This window comes from Lichenostomus cassidix, chromosome 6, assembly GCF_008360975.1.
Source record: "Lichenostomus cassidix isolate B80296 chromosome 6, HeHo_3.0, whole genome shotgun sequence".
NCBI classification, from domain to species: Eukaryota; Metazoa; Chordata; class Aves; order Passeriformes; family Meliphagidae; genus Lichenostomus; species Lichenostomus cassidix.
The window spans coordinates 4,427,891-4,444,521 of record NC_139487.1 but is presented as its reverse complement, the minus strand read 5'-3'; the positions used below and the strand labels follow the sequence as shown (position 1 = coordinate 4,444,521).

Below are 16,631 nucleotides of genomic sequence, written 5' to 3'. Positions count from 1 at the left end.
TTGCTACTATTACTAGTGTTCCCATTGAGCAGCCTACTTACAGGCAGAGAATGAGGAAAAGCAAGGAACTCAACAGCATTTCCAGAACTTCACAGTCCTGCTTAAGCAGCCTTTTCAAATTCCTTTGATTTATCTGCCCTTCCAGGAATTAAATCCCTAGGGGAATCCCACTGAACTATAGCAAAAAGTAAAAGGATCAAAAAGAAAAAAAAAAAAAAGAGCAAAAAGTAAAATGAGTAAAAAGAAAGAAGTAGCTGTTGAAGACTACTCAGACTACTGATATACCTGAAGACTACTCAGGTATATCTGTATTTTGGTGGCTAGAAACAGACCACAGTGTTACATGCTCTTGAGCTGAATAATACCACTAATCTCTGAATAATATCCCAGCCCCACACCATTGTTATTCACAGGAGAAAGACAATTTCAAAAAGAGGACATTCAGCAAGCTGCAATTAATAACAGAAGTTATTCCCTTTCCCCCCAAGCACCACACCAAGCATCCTCTAACACTCCTCCCCTGGGGCCTCCCATTGGCCCTCAGAGTCAGTAGTTAAAGCAAATACATGTATCTTTTTCCATTTGATTGCCTTGTTTTACAGTAACATCACCCTACTGTGTTGTGGTCAGTAACATTTTCAACCATTTACTAAGTGGTAAATCACTAAGTACCCATTTTACACAAGGTGCAAATTTGTGTCACATCTACTTCAAGATGTTTAAGGTGCTTCTGCTGTTGATTGTGTTCTTCCCATTCACTGACTTAAATTGAAAGTTTAGCTGAGTGTTCAACTCAACCTGCCACTTTGTTTCTTAACAAAAGCACTTGATGCCTTTAAGCTTCTCCAGTCCTTTCACTTTCCTGTATTGATTCCAATTTAATTCCTTTCTGATTGGAATGTAAGTGAGGAACAATTATTTGATTGGTTTTGTCCATACCCAGAATAGCAAATATAATTTGATAATAATCTGAAAGGCAGCAATATGTGTTAATTTTGAACCATGTACAGTCTATAAGACAGAATGTACTTAAGTGCATTGCTTAAAAGATAAAAATCTCAATTTGCTGATGTTTGCTGCAGGAGTTGTGCATCTTTTCATCCTTTACAGGTAAGATTTCCATACTGCTTCAGCAGCAGATATGAAAGCAGCAGTTATAAAGAGATAGATAATTCACAGACATCTCATTCCCTGTAAGCTTACCTGCTTTTCCATCCTGGTTGAAGCGAGAGTATTTGGAGTGCTCGAGCAGGGGCAGGCATTGCTCAATGGGTGTCCACACGTAGGTCTCTGGGCACAGCAGGTCAGAGGGCCTGTACTGACCCTGGGAAGGGGAAAAAAGGAAAACAAAAACCCCAAAAAAGAGTCATTCCAGTTGCACAAAACCACTCTGCCTACAACTTGATTTTCCACAGAGCAAGGAATAGTTTTAATCTAATCTACACCAAATGAGTGCTCAGTGAAATCACAGGCTTTAGTCATTTCAGCACCATCTCAGAAGTACAAACTCAACCTTGGCACGTGATGAAAACATTAAATTAACATAACACACTTCCATGATATCCAAGATGAACTAGAAAAAGCCTTGGCTTTGCTTACTGGAGCTCTGTATTTTAAGTTATCCTCTAGAGCTCTGCTGAGCTGGGGCCAACACTAAAAAACTCAGCACCTCCAAAAGCAGCTCATCTCAAGTGTTGGTAATTCTAGCAAATAATGGAGACCAAAAAAAAAAAAATCTCATAAAAAACCCCACTGAACAGTAAGCAGGACGTTATTTTTATTACATTAGTGATGGAGCATTTTGCTCATTGCTGCTTAAATAGTAACACTTTAATTCATGGAGCTTTTCCTGGATTAGCTTACAGGTAATGATTAGTGAAATTCTTCCATTTTTTTGTTGATTTATTAAGAAGATATTCTTTGCAGACATTCCCAGAAACTAAACAGCCTTAATTATTTTCCCTCCAGCTACACAGAAAATCACCACCTCAGCAATAATAACCTGCCCTAATCAGATCTTCATTTGATTTTAAATAAGATTATTCAGCGGCCCATAATTTAAATCAAAAATCTATCTTTGAGCCATTACTCATGCAATCCATACACTCTCAACATTCAGAGCCATATGGTGGCAATAGCAAATTAATTTTAAACCTGCAAATTCATTACACATCCCAGCTTGAAAAACAGCCACGAAGTAAAGAGAATGAAAAAGTTTAAGGATAGAAATTCAAAATTAAAAGACTGGGCATTATCAGAAGTCACACAGCAGTTGATGCCATTAAGAGTTCCTCACATCAATTACGTTAAATGGATAATTGAGATGATCATCTTGAGATGAAGCTGATTTACTGCCCAGTATCTGCTCTGAAAAAGGGCAGAGAAGCCTTGCTTGGAGCTGAGCAATGTTTGGGAAAGGACATCCAAAATTACTGTGAGACAGCCTGCACATAAAAACATTCTTTTAGGGACACCCTCATGCAGTAACACCCAGCTCTGGAGAATCAGAACCACCAGAAATTCCCAATCCTTTTTATATTTTTACTGTTTGACTTTCCATGATGTTTACAGAAAAATTAACTTTTTTAATATATTTCCCACCAACTATAAATTGCTGAGTAGGAAATACAAGGATTATCTCTGATAAAAAGTCATCACTACCCATGCAAAATAAGATAAAAATAACCAAGCTTCATGCTGAACCTTGTGAAATACTTGACGTAATTTTCTGAAAAGGTCTGTATACTTTATTTTCTCATTTGCAAAACATTCAGGATTGACTTGTTACTACTGTTGTTGATTCTGTAACGTTTTCTTTTTTTTTAATTAAAGGCAAACTTTTGTATTAAATTAAAACAATATTTCTCCAATTCCACTCAGAAACTTAAACCTCAAGGCCTTAGAAAATCCTCTACAGCCCGAGAATGGAAGTGACATTATTAAATAAACCACTTTGAAATGTTATGCTCTCTAAACAGAAATAGTTGAAAGCTATGTGAAGGTAGTGCTTAAAGAACACTTTTAATCATCAGTACTCAGATGAAACTGTTTAAGGACTTGGGGGAAAAATGTGCCTTTTCAGTCATATTTTTAAAAAATTAGAACATAATTACTTGTTGATTTAAAGACATTTTCTCAACTGGCCACGAAGGCAGAAGTAGCCAAGGATCCATCTTTCAGAGCTGTTGCTTAAGCACAGGAAATAGAAGGTGGCAAATTAATCTTTCCTAGTAGCATTAATTTAACTCATGGCTGTAAGAAAAGACAGTCCAGGCACTCAGTTTCCCTAGAAAAAACTGCTCCCACATCTTGGAATTTATCACATTTGTGAATCCCACGCATGAAAATCATATCACTATGCAGCCTTATTCTAAATTTCCCAATTACTTCTGTAAGATTACAGTCTGTCATAAAACAGGATGTATAAAATTAACTGTTTTGCAGCATTACTAGCTTGGTTATAATTTTTTAAAAATCTCCTTTTTTAGCACTGAGCAGCACAGTAGTGGGAAAAATTGATTATTCAATCCTGTAGATTCAATATTTATTTCAGGCATCAAAATACCATCATTTGGAGAGGAAAGGGAAAAAACAGTTCTGAGGTGACTTCCTTTAGATGTTTTCTTTCTCCAAAATTTAGAAACTTGTTAATAAACTTCCCTGAAGGCCCAGGAGGCTGTGGGATGACACAACACTGACCCAGGACACTCAGTGGAATTAGAGGCAAAAATGAAAGAAGCTCTTGACTCTCTTTGATATCTCCCCTTCCTAGAAGTGTTTCCAAACCCACCAGAAATAAGATAGTTCTGCTGTAAAGGTGTTTTATTTACACTGCTGGTCAAAGCCACATCCCATGACTCATTCCAAGAGGAAGTTGGGGACACAGGACACAGCCAGGTGAGTTCCCCAATGAACAGCATTTGCATTGTGTCTGTGTTGACAGAATTAAAAAGGGAACCCACAGGACTTTATTAAATCAAATTAAATTATTTCTAAGGGCTTTTGCCACCCCCTCACCCTTTCCATAAGCACTTACTCTCAATTTACCTACTTTCTTCTGAATATTTAAAACCTCAATATGAAAACAAACCACTATGAATCCACCTCCTACTTTTTTCCTCTCTCCCTTTATTTCTGGACTGCAAAAACATCTAAATCTGAGAACCCACAGGGATTCTGCCTTATGTACATGAGCATCTGTACTTCAAGAAAAATGGTCAAATATCATTACTCATTCTAGAATGATTACATCATCTGAATAAATTGCCTCTGAACATACTATTTATATTTCTTCTTGTTCTTAATATTGATTTGCAGTATACACCCCACATAAATCCAAAATAGAAAGGGGATCTCCTAAAGGGAAGTGCTGCAGAGGGATTTGTCACTGTAGAACTTAATCAGATTTGCAAACCTGACCTTGAAAACCATTTCTCTTTGGCTTCAGATTAAATCAGCATTCATTTCAGAAGTGATTCTGTCGATGGTAAAAGTTCACAACTGAAAACATTTTGCTTTCTTTTACCTCATTATATAATAAGCTCTCACACAGTAGAACTGTTTAAGTTGCCCAGACCGTCTTGGGAATATTTAACTACAAGACTTTCAACAAAAAGTATCATCTTACAGACCATCCCTGAGCACTTGTCTCAGGTTTCAGCTTCTCAAATCCACCACCACCTGCTGATGAAATGAACTCTGTCAATATAAAACAACTGCACATTTCTCTCTATGCATCTAGATTTTTGCCAAGAAATATGCAAGACATAAAATGTGCTTTTTGGAAATGTTTTTGGAAATAAAAAAGCACCTGGTCTAGTAGAAGGTGTCCTTGCCCATGGACTGGGTGATGTCTAAATCCTTTCCAATCCAAACTATTCTGTGATTCCTCCATCAGATTGAGGAGACCCAAATTCTCTGCTGCACTACAAGGTAAGGTATTCTACACCTTTAACCAGCCTGGTCAAGCTCTCCTTTTTCTAATTTTGCTATTTCTGCTTTGAAACAGGAGAAAGAGTCACAGGGGGAAACCATTCAAATTGCATTGTCCAAGGAGCATAACAGCCCAATGTACAACAAAGGTACAAATTAGATTAAAGGTACAAATTAGATTAAAGATACAGAAAGATTAGATAAACATACAAAAAGATAAATATCTGGCTAATCTATCAAATGGCTTGACTAAAAAGCAATACTGAAAATTAGTATGGCTAAGAAATTCCTGAGCACGCCAAGTCAACTCATTGCAACACAAATGTGACTTTTTTTAAAATAAAAAATACATGCAAGGTGTTTTATTGTCATTAATGTTTGGGGCATTTTTCCTCCTATATAATACAACAGAGAGAGCCTTCAAGGTGCCTTCCCTTATACAATTAGACATGCTATATTTTAATTGGAAGCTTCTGGAAATCAATTTTATAGAGAGACTGCCAAGCCTAAATTAATACTTCACACCACGATGGTTTTTGTTTTACAGTTTTCAAATTACAATTGGCCAGAACTTCTCTGAACTTTTGTTCCACAGGAAGGGCAAAGGTTTTAATGAGACTTTAGTCTGGAGATTACTTTTTAAATAGTTTGAAAAATCTGAGGGATTTGGTAAGCACTTGAGATGAAAAACACCAGCAGAGTTTGTTTTTGTAGTCTAAGTAAAACTTAAAACGTAAAACTACTGAGAAAGACAATAGTCTCAAAAATGAAGGTCAAGCACCAGTAGCACTGAAAAAACAAAACAGGAAGGTTAAACTCACATTTAATTCTTTTATCAGGTACACTTTACATCTGTATTCTATTTTTTCACAATAAAGCCATTGATCTTTTATTAAATGTGAATTAAGACTGCCTTCATCTCCATTTCCACTCTGACTCCACAAACAAAGCAGCTCCAAATTATCAGCAGTGACCCACCAGAGCCAGGCAGTGCTGCCCATGCAGGAGCACAGCCAACCATGGGTTTATTTATTAAATTCAGCCTTTCCCCTGAAAACAAGCCCTGGAATCCCCAGCAGAGTGCTGCAGCAGAGCCCTGCTCCCTGATTTCATTACACAAACACAAATGGAGCCGATGGATCCCCAGGAGAGCCCTTGGCTGGTAACTCGACCTGCTGTGTTTTCCCAGGTCAGCTGTGCCAGGCTGGACAAAGAGCTGCACATCCCAAACCCTCTGTGCTTCCTTCCAGCCTCTCACATGGCATCCAGCTGGGCAAGACTGCCCTAAAAGATTGCAGAAAAACAACAAAAAATCCCCCCTGCCCCAAAACTACCTACAGAAATTCACTCCCACCTCGCAGTCACTGTTTTAAACATCTTTTTAAACAAACCATAACCCCGTGAGCAATAGGCATAGAATGAAGCCAGCAGCTCTATTTATCCAGGAAAGAAGGCTGGAGACTTTATCATCAAAAAGTATGGAGCTTACAAGAAAATATATACCAAAGAGGAGTTACATCATTGGGTAACTCAATTAACAAGTTGGATTTCAGCAGTGCCAGAATCAAACAGAATCAAACTTGATTTTGTCCAAGCTGCAAACTTTGACATAATTATGGACTCCACATTTTTAAGATCCCAGAGCTGAACTCTTGAGAGCTTAGGCACCTTTCTGTTTCATTGAAGAATAATGTCTTGTAATCCTTAAAAGACGTTACGGATAATAACCCAAATTTATTTTGCAGCTCACAGAACTCAAGTCCATGAAGTGCCAGTGGTTGCTCCTCAGAAAGCAGTGCTCATTCTCATTCAGTTACATCACCACAGGCACAAAACCTGGGTAAAGGGAATTTTATAGGCAGCCAGGGAGCTGTAAGGTGCTTCCCAAGGCACCTCAAAGATGGAAACTCAGAGCAAATACCCACCTTTTCCCATATTCCTTGGTTCCCATAAGCGAAATGTGAATATAATTTGATGTTGTAGTTCCAACCCATCTCAGAATGGTTTGGGTTGGAAGGTACCTTTAAGGTCATCTAGTTCTAGCCCTTATTTAGGTCAGTTAATTGGTTATGACATTACTTTTTTTTATTTTCTTGCTAAATGTTCCCCAATGATGTTTAAACTGACTGTCCAAAGCAAATATGTACATAATTTGCCAACTTGCACCTCGTTTGTGTTCATTTCCCAAGTCCATGTAATGTATTAACAGAAATAACTAATGATGAACCCAAAGCAAAAATACTTCTGACACTTCTTTCTACATGTCAAACAAATAATTTCCTATAATTACTGACTACTTATTCATACTTAGCTGTACTTCATTAAATATAAAAAAAATAGCATTTCAGAAGGTTTGTCTAGTGTCCCTCAGGTAAATAAAATGTCTCAGGTAAGTGTAAAACAGCTTAAGATAATGAGCAAAAGTCAAAAAGGAAGGCAGCCAAGTTTCACATTCAGTATCCCACAATTATCATGTAATTATTTGGCCATTAACTGCCTACAAGCTCTTAACCCACCACAAAAGTGGAATTTAATTAGGTTTATCTTAAATTTCACTGAGATTTAAGGTATATCTCAGCACTTTGTTTGCCTAGGGTGCTCTGCAAAGAAGCACTTTTAAAGCAAAACTCCCCCTTCCCCATAAATATCTTCAGAACCTTTTACTGTTTCTCTGTTTTCCCAACACATGCTATTCCTAGCAATCCCCTGAATTGTTTAGATTCTGCTATCTTCATTGCTTAGTGCACACTTCAAATAGCTGCTTTCCCCTTGTCCTCTTTCATAGAAATTATCTGAAATATTGAACACTTGTTTTTGATATGGGGAAACAGCCAACAGGTGTCTCAAAAGGCTCATGGGCTGCGAGAGAAAATATTGCTTTCCACTGAGGAAAAAAAGGAACATTTGGGACAGGTTTTGATGGGTTTTTTTTCTTTTCCCCTTTAGTCTCCAAGTCCATGCAGCTCTTCTTCTTCTTTTTTTAATGCCAATATTATCTTTCCCTGCTCTCACTGAGTAGAACATGCCAAGGGAGGCTCTGGGTGTTTATGTTGAGCTCCAAGCCACGACCTGCTGCACATCAATATTCAAACACACCAGCCACAGGATCCAAGAAGCCAACAAAGTGCTGCTTGAGATAAAGCACATCCATGACCACACTCCAACAGCTCTGCTCTCTAACACCACCATATTAATCAGTGAGATAATTCTGGTTTCAAGTTTAAAAGTCAGCAGTAATTAGCAGGGTGGAGAGCCTTAGAGAGGGCTGCTGCATCATCCCTGCCTTATCAGCTTGGGATGCAACTGTCCAGAGCTGGAGATAAGACACAGCTCTGGGCATCTTCTCACAGCCACTTTCAGGCACTGCCCTCTCCTCCAAGACTTCTTGCTAAGAGTTTGTCCTTTCTCATTTACAGAGAGCAGTAAGTGAGAGTTTTCATTTTGGTCTAAGTAACTAAAGCCACTCTCTTACCTAAAGTCACCATAGCAAAGCCACTCTGTCTGGAATAAAGCCACTGATTGCACAAAAGAGGCGAAAAAAAAAATCTGTATGTTCAGGAATTACATCAGGAAAACCTGATGACTAGATAGACACACACATATTTAAATGAGTACTTATGAAAATTTAATTTAAAGATTTGCAGGGGGCAGTTATCAAATCCTTAATATTCCTTAGAGATTTACTCAAGCCAGTTTACTGTCCAGTGTACAATAACATTCCTCAGCTCAGACACAGGACATGAAATATCTCTGCTTATTCCCACTCCATACCTCTTAGTCCCACCAAGAAATATTGATAGATATACACACACAAACTCTACACTTGTGATGCTGAAGATTTCAGCAGCATTCCCAGTTTAGATCAGTCCTACCAGGCTGAATTTGCCCTGCATATGGTGCTTCACACTGCAGAGCCAAAAATACAAACATTACAAAATGGTTCCTAAAATGGACAGTAAGGTGCATTATTTACCCTGAAACTGCTGTTGTACCCTTGTAGCAGACCTTTGATGAACAGCAAATTTATGGATTCTGGACTGCCCTAGGGTGACTGTTTATCCAAAGCTGAAACAACAATACCCAAATGACAGACAAGTTTGAAGAAAACTCATGAAAATGAGAAACAAAGAGAAATACTACAGGTATGGACCTCACATAATGGTAGAGTCACTTCTTAAGCATGTTTTCTAAGATAAATCAGTAGTTTGGTGATGTAAAAGTACTATTTTCCCTCCTCTAAATTTCCCAATATTCCTTTCTCCTTTTTATTTTGTTTATATCTTCTAATCCGTGCTGTACACAATGATACTTCATTAAAACAGACTACTGAAACCAAGTTCAGCTTTCAATGTTACATAAATTTTGGGCTTGATGTACAAAAATAAGGGATGCTGATATTATTAAATATTATATTAAATGCTACTTACTGGGAAACTCTACTGCATGGAATTGCAGAGGCTGCCACCAAGAATATTAAAACACTGCATAGCTTCAAATATTGCCATTTTATCTCTCTCATGCAGTAATATTTCAAATCAGTGACACTAAACTGGCAGAACAGTGTCATCCACCCAAGACTGGGATTCCAAGGAACATTTCTAATTCAAGCTGTATTTGTGCACATTTAGAGACTGAGATTCCCTATGAATTCAGAAGATTCTCCAGGAAAAACGATTTTGTGATTGCAAATAAAATATGTCAAATCAGCTAATATCTCCTGGAAATTGCCATTGGGAACAAGCTAATTAAAGATAGTATCACACAGATTGTTCTGGAGCTGGGACCCAATGTCTGTCTTGTCTGTAGAGAAGCTACTCAAGAATGCTAAAAAAAGCAGAACAATTTGAAAAAATTAAAAGTGGGAAAGAAAAATAAAGAAGAGTTAAGCTTGTACATTTGAAGGCTATTAGCCTCCTTGAATTTTAGCCAACTTTTCCAACAACTTGATATTTTTGATGTATATACAGAAAAAAAAATGTAATATGAATTGCCTTTTTACTGCAAAAAAACAGAGTTTGGGGAAATAAAAATCATACGATTACTGAAACAGACCTTGTTTACTTTGAATCTGCAGCAGAAATTCTTAAGGAGACCCTAGCATTAAACTTGGAAAGAGAGATTAAATAGAACTATGACAAAAAGATAAAAACCCAAGTGGGGGCCTCAAGAGGAATGCTTCATTAGAGACACACCAACTCTGTTGACTCAGGTCTATCTCAAAAGGAGTTTATTTTGGCAGCTGGGAGAAGCAAAAGAAGAGGGAAAAAAAAAAAAAGAAAAAAACCCAAGAAAAATAAATGAGTGTTTCAATCGTGAGGATCCCATATCTTTCTCTTGAAGGGTTGCCATAAACTGGCAGTATTTTTGGAGTTCATTAAATTAAATGCACGAAATTAAATATTGAAGTTTGTTTTCTTATCTTTCATGTAAGGTGAAATAATCACAGGAAAAATATGCACAACCTAATAGATCATACCCACATTTTACCCTCACAGACACAGAATTGTCACACTGATATCAAATAGCTTCAAACATTCATTAATAGCTCACTAGCTGCAGTGATATCCAAAAGAACAGCCTTCATCTGTAGCCTATGGACATATGCCACAGGAAAACCAAATTAATTCCCTGTCAAAAAGGCTTCTGCTATATAGTTATCAAAGTAAAAACACTACACGCCATGTTTATTTAACAGAAAAAATAGATAAACAAAATTAAATTGAGAGAATTTAAATGAAAATGAGCATGTTTTAATTTTTTTTTCTGTACAGCTGCACAGTGGGAACCAGAAAATTAAAATTCAACAGAAGTAAACCACCAGCATGATAGAAATGGGTGGGAGGGCAGAGTGCACAATCTTTGATTTTCATTTTACAAAAACATTGGCTGTGGTTATGATGTGCCACACAGTAAACCAATGTAAATTAGTTTCTTAATCTTTTGTGAAAATGACAAGAAAATATTTTGTAACATAAGACTCACTTCCACTCCAACCTGGCTTTTCTCACCTTTTAAAGCAACAATTCTATAGGATGGAACAAGAGGAGAGCAGATATATTCCATAAATTTACTTTCCAGGTATCTGTGAAGTCTCCAATTTACTCAATTTATCCATGCACAACACATGCATTGCTCTTGCACCTTAATCCAACTGCACATTCCCAGCTCCTGGATAAAACTGTTCAGGACTGTGCACCACCAGGGCACATGGAAACCTGCCTTTCTTCCTGCCCATCCATTCCTCTGGATTTTGGACATTTTGGACAATCCTTTGCCTGCACTGTTTATCTTCAGAGCTGTTATATTCTGTGGTTACTCCCAAGCCCCTTTTCCCCAGTGCCCATCAGTGTCCAAGCTTTCCCCATCTTTCCTAACATTTCTCCAACAACTCTCTTCAGAGAGTTTTCCCTGGAGCCCCAAACCTCCCCCTGCCCACCTCCAAAACTCAACCCTTCATTCCAACATCTCCAAGACCCTCAGAGCCCTATTTGAGCTCAGCTCTCCCTCTGACTGCCCAGACCATCACACACCAACAGGAACACCACTGCTGCCCTAGACTTCCCCAAAGTCCTGCTCCAGCCTCCAACAGGCTTCCAAAAAACCCAGCCAAAACCACACAGAACTTGCCAAAAATCCATCCAGACTCTGAGGGCAAGAAAATAAGACCTGCTCAAGGACGTCTGGGTGAGGGTAGCCTTATACTGAATAAATAATTTCATGTTTCTTGTGCCCAGCTACTGACTCAGCCTGTGGAGTATTTCGAGACATAATAAATAACAGACTAATTGACAGCTTTGCAAATTGTGAAACACTGATATTCACAAGTTGAAATATACCCCTAATTAAGAAATGAGATGCATGATGTTGGCTTTAGATTAAGATATGCTATGTGGGGTTTTCAAACTTTAGGCAATTAGATCATGTTGAAAAACAGTATCACTTTTAAATTTGTCAGTGAAGCTTTTTAAAATTTCTATTTGCTTTCATACATCTAAGAACAAGAAATAATATTCTGAAGTCAGTAATTCAGAACAGTGCAAGATTTTTAACTTTAAGGCTTTCTACCAATATACGGTAGACTTGACAAGTTTTTTTAAGACCAGCAATAAAAAATTTAGTAAAAGCCAAGTATTTGATCTAATCATTCAACACTGAAATGCACATAGCCTAGTACTGAAGAAACATACTAAAAAAAAAAAATAGCACATACGTGCCATGAGGTATTAACAGCTATTTTAGGGTAGAAGAAAAGAGTAAAATTGTAGGACAAAGACAGACAACAGCAGCACAGGAGAGTCCATTCGTAAAACCTTCATTTTTGCAGGATTTTGAATAAATAATATTATGAAATTCAAGGCAACATATCTTCAATGCACACACAAAGATGTTATTCACACTAAAAACGTGAAGGAGGAAAAAAGGCAATGATGAATCTCAGTCTTTAAGTGTCTACTATTTGTATTACAAGGATAGAGTAATGCACCTCTGCCAAAAAATCTAAACCCACTTGTCTCCCTTACATCTGCAGATTAAAAACTGAATAAATAAATAAAAAGGCTTGCTTTGCCACAGTGTTCCAAGCATGTGTTAGAACTTAAACCTTAAGAGCAACCAAAGCAACAGCTATCTGCACAAAGGATCAACAAGTATCTGCACAAAAATCCTGGACCATCAAAACACGTGTGCTTTAAAACAAGTTTCTTCTATTGCCCCTAAAAATGTTTATTTTCATAGTAAGTTTTCATTCATGAAACAAGCATTCTAATTTTAGGTCGGTTTTGTTTGCAGAGTGTTTGTTCAACAAGCCTGCTTTGTTTGCTGGGAGAGGGGAATTTGTAAACAAAGCCTCTGTGTTCTCCCAGGAGTCCTTTCTCGGCAGGAGAGCATCCGACCACCTTGGGAGCATCTCTGCACGAGGAGCTCCCAAAGCCCAGGGCTCAGCTGGAGCCACCAGGGCTGAGCTCCCTGATCTCCCTGCCCTGGGCTCAAAATGAGGCAAAATTTTGGCTGTGCTGCAACCACATGGCAGCTTTGCCACACCAGAACTGATGGCATGATGTGACATTGATGAGGTGTCCCAGGCTGGAAGAGTGGGAAGTGGGACCATGTCCACCTCTAGCCCAAATGTCTCCTGTGAGAGCCAACAGCCCCAGAACTGGGAGAAGTGGAATCTGAGCTGCCACCACAGCCTGTGCAGCTTCCCATCATCTTGGAATCATAGGGCTATGGAATGGTTTGGGTTGGAAGAGACCTCAAAGCTCAGCTCATTCCACCCCCTGCCATGGGCAGAGACACCTTCCACTGTCCCAGGTTGCTCCAAGCCCTGTCCAGCCTGGCCTTGGACACTGCCAGGGATCCAGGGGCAGCCACAGCTTCTCTGGGCAATCCTACAAAACCCTCACAGCGAAGAATTCCTTCCCAATATCCCATCCATCCCTGCCCTCTGGCAGTGGGAAGCCATTCCCTGTGTCCTGTCCCTCCATCCCTTGTCCCCAGTCCCTCTCCAGCTCTCCTGGAGCCCTTTAGGCACTAGAAGAAGCTCTAAGGTGTCCCCAGAGCCCAGGACATGGCTTGCTTTCTTTGCTTCTCTGCATTAACACTCCAAACTCAAAACCAGGCTGTAGCTACATGAGTTGTCAAAAAAAATACCAAACTGTGAGAGCCCCAGGGCTTCAATGCATTCTCTTTGAGACCATGCTAAATACAAGAAACTGAGGAAAGAATCTAAGGATAGGGACAGACATCAAACAAATGTAGGAATTAGACACCAAAAACATGGTTAGACAGAGATGTACTGAATTTTTGCTAAGCTGTTTTGCAGGAAATGATAACTGCCTGAGGACACAATACAGCAAAAGTAATTGTATCCTTTCAACATGTTCTTTTGGACATTGACTTGTTTTCAAACTCCTCCTTATGTTATTAATCTCTGCCTCCTTAATTATAAACAAAATATTAAACTCATAATCCTGGAATTCTTGTCAAGTAAGTTCATTTTTATCACAAGAAGCTGAACAAAATGAAGTTACAGTGGGAGATTTTGTAGCAGTCATTCCTCATGCAGCTTTCCACCCATTAAGCTCGTGGGTAAAAGTGCCCAACACTTCTCTGAGTTGGGCAGAACATATTCACCATTATCCTTCCATCTGAATTACTGCCACTGAAAGGTACTCAAATGTCTACTTGCATGTTTAGGAAAACAGACTTTTTAACGTTATGTAACCCCAAAGTCTTTGAGCTGAAACATCAACACTTCAGTTTTCTCTTTACGCCAGATGTTTGGAGACTTTGCTTTATAAACACCCTTCATGTTAAAAAACAAGTTTGAAGGCAAATGGGCTGGAATCAGTAACTATACCATAGGCTATGTTAAGTCTTGATCATTCCAAAACCTTGTCATTCAGGAGTCTATTAAACATCCACCCAAATACAGAATTAGGGGATATTAATAGAACCACACTTAGAGAAGTCAAGCACTTTGTTGCCCTTCTAACAGTTTACAGTCCCTGCTTTTCAGTTAAAATAATTAAAAATGGCCCTGGCAATCAGCTTGCTTTATTTCAAAATCAATAAAGCTCCATCCTGTACTCACATGTGTGCATATCTTGAAACAAGAAAGCAGCTTCATGCACTTCCCTGTACTTTTGACTTCTAAAATAGACAGCAAAGTGTCATAACCACTTGTATGCTTAGCATATAGTATGTCAATATTTATTGGCATAAGTTTAAGTGATTAAAACTTTAATCAGTTTGAGTCAAAATGAGTTTAATCCAGATCTATGCATCTAAAGAATAGTGGCCAAAAGTGTTTCTAAACACTTCTGCCTCTAAAAATATATTGTAACATCTCACCACCTTCCTCCCTTCCCCTGAATGGAAGATAGTTAAAAGCAATTAATGACAAGCCACACAATGCCAACTGGTAAAGACTGAAATGGAAAGAACATAAAAAGAAAACAAATAATGAAATAAATCATGAATCAACCATACTGCCCATATTATCACTAAGCAGCCCTTGAGAACACTAGCCTTAATAGCCTAAATAAATAAATAAAATCCACAGACCAGTGGAACAAAAAGCTGATCTTGTCTTCTGTCCATTCATAGAACAACAGTGCATTTGTGTTGGGACAAAGATAGATTTTGGGTCCTATGTACTTTTGCTCCACAGACCCATTCTTCTTCAATTAATTGACAATGGAGTCATTTTCATACCCTTTTTTTTGTCATTTCATCTCAGTGTTATTTGTGAAAACGTTTTTATTCTGAACAAGAAAAGGGGAGGAAGCAAACAGTATCCTATGCTATTGAAGATGATCTACTCCCTTGAAACTTTTCTAGCAAGAATCCCCAAATTATCCAACACATCTAACACAGCAAGTAACTATTCTGAACAGTTTCAATCATTCCTTTTACAACAGTTCAGTTCTTCAGTTGAGAACAACTAAACAAAATAAAATTTTTGGCAGTGGTTAATTCTCACAGGACAAGCAGAAACCTCGGGGCAGTGTCTGAAAACACCAAGGGGGGCTTTGGGATTGTTGATTTTGGTGTTTGTTTTTTTTTAATTTGCACACAAAAAGACAACAACTCATCAAGCTCCCAGGTCCCCACAATAAGGCAACCTTTAAAAACCATTGGGAACTGACTTTATTAAATTAAGGAAAAAACTTCGAAGAAGCTGTAACAAAAATATTTCATTTTTCCACTGATCCTCCTGCTTGGGGCTCTGCTCTGTGCAGCCCTCATGGATTTTTGGGAAAACTCAGCACCACCCAAGAGCCTGCCAGGCTCCTCAAACTCTGACTACTGTCTCTAACCCCAATTAAAGAGAGCATAGATTTGTTTTTAAATTACTTTTATCTAAATAACAGTGCTGACTATCACAGGATAACATGAAATAATCTGCTCCCCTACCAGGGATATGCTGGTGGTGTGAAAACACAATTAATTACCATCATCTGCAACCCAGGACTATCACAGCCTTGCTCTGGGTTTTTATTCTTCACTTGTTACTCTGAGCTGGCACTTCAGGTATTTACTGTAATACTGTAAATTTTACTCCAATAAGGAAGATAAAACTCATCCAGGAGATCTCCGTAAGCACTATAAGGAAAAACCATAAAACCCTCTATGCTCTGTCAACTCATTTAATGCAATATTCTCTCCTAAAAGAAAGAAAAAATCAAGTTTTAAACACAGATTTAGCTAAAGCAGAATGGCCAGCAGAGAAATTCAACAGCATACACACATTTGCTTTCATAGTCACATAGTCACAAACCTTGACACTAAAAATAACTCAGCCCACGTCCCAGTTTAGCCCATTCTGAAAACTTGGTCGTTGCACAATTCCCTTTTTTCCTCCTCCTTTCCACCCTTTCTCCTTGCCTACAGAGGTTACTATCTTCTTTAGTACAATGAAGGCAGTAGCTCATGTTAAATAAACAAATGCTACAAGCTGACCTCAGCATCCAAGGGCCTAATTTTAGCCACCATTCTCTAGGACAAAAATACATTGGTTGATGAAAATCTTCTAGGCTGCATTAAAAAAAATTACAAAAAGCTTAAAAAATGAGTTGTTGGAGAAAAGAAGGAATGGAGGGGTATTTTTGGTGGATGGTTAATTGGGGTTTTTAGAGAAGCCCATGAAGAGACACGTTGGTAGCCATCAGGTTTAAAAAGATGGGTGTTGCAAAAAA

The 16,631-nt window shown here is 38.3% G+C and overlaps 1 protein-coding gene across 4 annotated transcripts in view; it reads right to left on the bottom strand.

The window, feature by feature from the left end:
- The window catches only part of ATE1 (arginyltransferase 1), a 65,692-nt gene that overhangs the window by 16,776 nt on the left and 32,285 nt on the right, over positions 1 to 16,631 (bottom strand). For all 4 annotated transcript variants that reach the window (XM_085064681.1, XM_085064683.1, XM_085064680.1 and 1 more), the window contains one exon: positions 1,204 to 1,324. In XM_085064681.1, the coding sequence (XP_084920807.1) occupies positions 1,204 to 1,324 (121 nt within the window). The remainder of the gene's footprint in view (positions 1 to 1,203; positions 1,325 to 16,631) is intronic.